The sequence below is a fragment of the Gekko japonicus genome, unplaced genomic scaffold (genome assembly GCF_001447785.1).
Source record: "Gekko japonicus isolate JY-2015 unplaced genomic scaffold, Gekko_japonicus_V1.1 scaffold44, whole genome shotgun sequence".
Taxonomy (NCBI): Eukaryota; Metazoa; Chordata; class Lepidosauria; order Squamata; family Gekkonidae; genus Gekko; species Gekko japonicus.
In genome coordinates, this window is record NW_015174845.1 from 1,764,271 (window position 1) to 1,768,803 (window position 4,533).

At 50.1% G+C, this 4,533-nt stretch overlaps 1 protein-coding gene across 1 annotated transcript in view; it reads left to right on the forward strand.

The window, feature by feature from the left end:
* Positions 1-1,828: 1,828 nt before the first annotated feature.
* Positions 1,829-4,533, forward strand: part of DLK1 (delta-like 1 homolog (Drosophila)) — a 20,564-nt gene continuing 17,859 nt past the window's right edge. Inside the window, exon 1 of the mRNA XM_015424445.1 lies at positions 1,829-1,976. Coding sequence (XP_015279931.1) covers positions 1,904-1,976 — 73 coding nt within the window. The 5' untranslated portion in view covers positions 1,829-1,903. The remainder of the gene's footprint in view (positions 1,977-4,533) is intronic.

Below are 4,533 nucleotides of genomic sequence, written 5' to 3' on the forward strand. Positions count from 1 at the left end.
GGACTGCCTGTCAACTCCATGATAACAAAATCTGCAATCCTAACCTTATTGCATTTCTGCTCAGATGCCTCAGCCTCTTGATCACATTGTCTTATGCCGTGTAATCCGTCTTGAGTCTCAGTGAGAAAGGCAGGCCCGTAGGTGGGGCTTTTGGGGTCACAAGAATTTCTCCCGTAAATGCTTTTTTCAATCATTTAAAAACATTTTTAAAAGGCATGCACTCCTTTAAGCAGAGTGTGGGTGCTGTAGTTGACTAATTCCTGCACTGAGCACAAGGGGGTTGGAGTAGGTGACCTCTAGGATCCCTTCTAACTCTGTGTCAAGAAACTGGTCTCCATTTTGAGAGTTTTTCTGCCTAAGTGTTAGCTTTCTTGACTATAGAAGCCATCACCAGGCCAGATACTGAAGCTGAAGCTCAAATACTTTGGCCATCGAATGAGAAAGGAGCACTCACTGGAGAAGACCCTGATGCTGGGAAAGATTGAAGGTCAAAGAAGACGGGGACGGCAAAGGATGAGATGGTTAGACAGTGTCATCGATGCACCAAACATGAAATTGAGCCAACTTCAGAGGACGGCGGAAGACAGGAGGGCCTGGCATGATGTGGTCCATGGTGCTGTGAAGAGTCAAACTTGACTGTGCAACTGAACAACAACAAAAATTGGAACCTTCAGATCCAGAAGCAGTCTACCTTTGAAAAGCAGGTGCTAAGGACGGGTGAAGGGGAGGAGGCTATGCCCTCATCTGCTCATAAATTTCCCAAAGAAGCCTGTTGGAAATGGACTAGCTGGCCCTCCTTTTATGTTCCTGTGAGCTCCACACACATGGATGGGAAAGGAAGCTCTGGGCAGAAGACCTCAAAACGCAGGGTTGCCAACTCCAAGCTGGGAAATGCCTAGAGATTTGGGAGTGTAGCCTAGGGAGGGGAGAGGCCTCAGTGGGAATGCGATGCCAGAGAGTCCACCTACCAAAATTTCCATTTCTTCCAGGGGGATTGAGCTCCCTGGTTGGAAATAATTTATATTTCCAGAGGGTCTCCAGGCCCCACCTGTAGGTTGGCAACCATAAAGCGCTGTACGGCTCGGGACTCGCCAGCGACTCGGCTGGGGAGGTCGCCCGGCCTGAGGGGCTGACAAATTGCGCAGGCGCTGTAGGGACGCGATACCGTCTCTATCTGATGCCTGGACACCGCTGGAGACCAGAGCAACAGGCGCCGTCAGGCTCGCCGCGGACTGTGTCGACGCCGCTCGATGCTGCCCCCTCCTGGCCGGGGCCAAACAACGCGCGTGCCGCCGAGAAAAGACTATATGGTTCGGGCAGCAGCGCCCAGCCCGAAAGAGAGACAACGATTAACTCTTTCTGTCCCGAGGCTGCGTTGTCTCTTCGGGGGATGCGCTTGGGAGCCTGGAAGCAACAGGTGGCGAGACCCAGTTAAGCAGCCTAGGGACACCCCCCCCTTCCCTATTTTAGCTCTAGCCCTTTCCCGCTCGCTCGCTCTCTCCCTCTCCTCCGCAGTTGCCTTCCTTCCGAGCCCGTAGCCGGGGAGTCCCTTCTCTGTGCTCACGTGCAGGCGCGGGCTGGTCGTGCGGATGCCCTCCTTTCCCCCTCTGTTAACCCCTGCGGGGTTCGTCCAAGGCTAGGAGGGCATTGAGGAGACTGTTCTCCCTCGTCTGCAGGAAAGAGAGCCGCCCCTCCTCCCGGTTTGCTGCGGAAGGAAGAGGTGCACCGGCACCCCCCTCCCCCCAAGCCCTCCTGCTCTTTCCTGCCTGGAAGATCTGACCACCCCCGGTTCGAGCGCGGGGCTGGGCGTCCTTTGCCTGCCGAACGGGACAGACAGCCTGCCTTCTCGGCGCCAGGGATGTGAAGCCGGGGGTGGGAGCCCCTTCCCCAGGCGTCGCGGGGGATGGATTTCCGGGCGGCCTTCCTCGGCTGCTGCTGCTGCCTCTGGCCGCTGATCGCTCTCCCCCTTGCCCAAGGTAAGCGCCGGGCTGCCGCGGAGCAGACGCCCGCCCCGAGGGCGGCTTGGTGCGGTGCGGTGCCCTTGGGCAGAGTCGCCTTTGCTGGTGCGTGGCGGGGTCAGCCAACTCCGGGGACTGATTGGGGACTCCCCTCCTCGTTGGGGCACGGAGGGTGTGTGTGTTTGTGTGTGTGTGTGTGTGTCGGCGATGTTCCTTTTATTCTTGGCTCTTCTTTGCAGGGACTTTGGGAAGTTTGTCAAGATTTTACAAAAGAACAGAACTCTCTCTGGTTCGATTCCCTTCCATTTGAGAGTGAACGGGGACGCATGTGGGTATGCCTGGCTTGTGCATTCACAGCAGAGCACAGAGAGACAGACACTGCTTGATATATGTATATATTCTCTCTCTCTCTCTCTCTCTCTCTCACACACACACACACACAGAGCACTATGAGTACAACAGGATGCACACTCCTTTGGAAGCAGCAAGTCCGCTTGCAGTCACTGGGACTTCCTTAAGCGTCAGTGTGCATAAGGCGAGCTGCACATTAATCACACTCACATCCTCGGTTTGCACTAGAGTGGATTTTACAGGCTTCATTTAGAAGAGCCCTTTCTTTCATTCATATTCATATTCTGAATCGTACCTGTGAGAATGCAAATTTATCTTGCAATCCTCAAGGGAATATCTGTTGTAAAAACTTTGCCGACCTTCTCACAACCTCCATATTATTTTTAAGCATGGCATTTATTACTGCTGCAAAGCCTTTTTAAAAAAAAATATTGCATCTTCTTCCCCCTATGCAAGAGGAAGAGATCTTCATAAGGGACCGGTCGACTTGGCATGGTTCTTCACTCGCCCCTCCCTTAGGGCACACTCACCTGTACAAATTAGCCTGATGTGCTCTGTTTCCGGTTAAAGGCAAGGATGAGTACATTGTTTGAGTTTACTTGCATGAGAATGAGTGAGCCCTGACTCAGGAAAGCTGATGCTGGAATACGTTTTTCAAGTGCCACCAGATCCCTGTTTTGTGTTCACAGTAAAGCATTCAGTCGTTTGGCAAATTACAGTGCAGCCCTAAACAGATTTACATCCTTTTAAATTCACTGAAGAGGGTTGATTTAGAAGGGTGTAACTGTGTTAAAGATTGCACTGTTCTTCATCAATAGTAATAACACTAATAATAATAATTAATAATACAAATCACTTGGCTGTGGGGCATAGCAGCCTAGTGAATGAGAACCCTGATGTATGAGGTGTCTGGCTCAAGTTCTTGCCTCTGATAAAAACTGGCTAGCTGTGCAATCCTAAACAGAGTTGCATCCTTCTGCGACCACTGAAGTCAATGTCGGGTGTAATTCTACATAACACAGATCTGCCTGACTGTCGTATGGAGGGCAGCAAGAATGTATGTGCATTATAAGAGCTTAGGAATCTTCTTTGGAATCAGGTCATATAGAAATGCTGTTCTACTTAGGGCACAGTACATCCAAAGTCTTAGCCTGCAATCCTAAGGACGTTTTTCTGGGAGTAAGCACTACTGAATAAAGTAGACTTACTTCTGAGCAGACTTGTTTAGGATTGCTCCTTCTAAGTCCCACTGATTTCAGTGGGTACGTGCTTAACTCTACTTTCCAAATCAATTGGCCTTGAAAAATGGTGAACCGGTGAGTGGATTGTGCCCTGTCAGCCCAGTACTGAGCATGCTCAGGGGGCATGCTGCTCTGAGTTCAAGGGACAAACTGCCAAGTAAGTATGGACAAGTAAAGAAAAATAATGATAGAGCTAGATTCTGTTCAGTGTAGCAAATGTAACATTACTTGTGATGCCATTGTGTTTCTGGACGGCTATTTGTGTGAATGTTGCTCTTGCGGTAATTGGATTCCCAAGCAGAAAAAACTCCCAGAATAATGCCTGCTAAATATATCCAGAAATAGTCTTCTCCTTCAACTCCATACATCAGATGAACATAATGATCTAGATCTGTGTGTTATCGTCATCCTTTTTTGATACTGACTTAATGTGGAACTTTCTTCAGTTTTTAGCCCAGTCCTACACATTTGTTTAGAAACCACTGAGTTCACCAGGAGTGATGCACATGGGCTTGTAGCATCATGACCTTTTTTCTGACCTAGAAGATGTATTCCAGACGACCAGCAACTAGAGATGCCAGCCTCCAGGTGGGGCCTGGGGATTCCTTGGTTTTACAGCTCATCTCCAGACTGCAGAGATCAGTTCCCATGGAGAAAATGGATGCTTTAGAGGGTGGACTCTATGACATTGTACCCCACTGAGGTCTCTGTCCTCCCCAGGTTCCACCCGCAAATCTCCAGGAGTTTCCCAGCCTGGACCTGGCAACCTTATCCAGAATCCCCAAACAAGAAATTGCAAGTAGATAAATAGGTACCACTTCAGTGGGAAGGTAACAGCATTCCGTGCACCTTGGTGTTTAGTTATGCCGGCCACATGACTACGGAAACGTTTTCAGACAGCGCTGGCTCTTCGGCTTTGAAATGGAGATGAGCACCGCAACCCTAGAGTCGGATTCGACTGGCTTTTGAGCAAGGGAACCTTT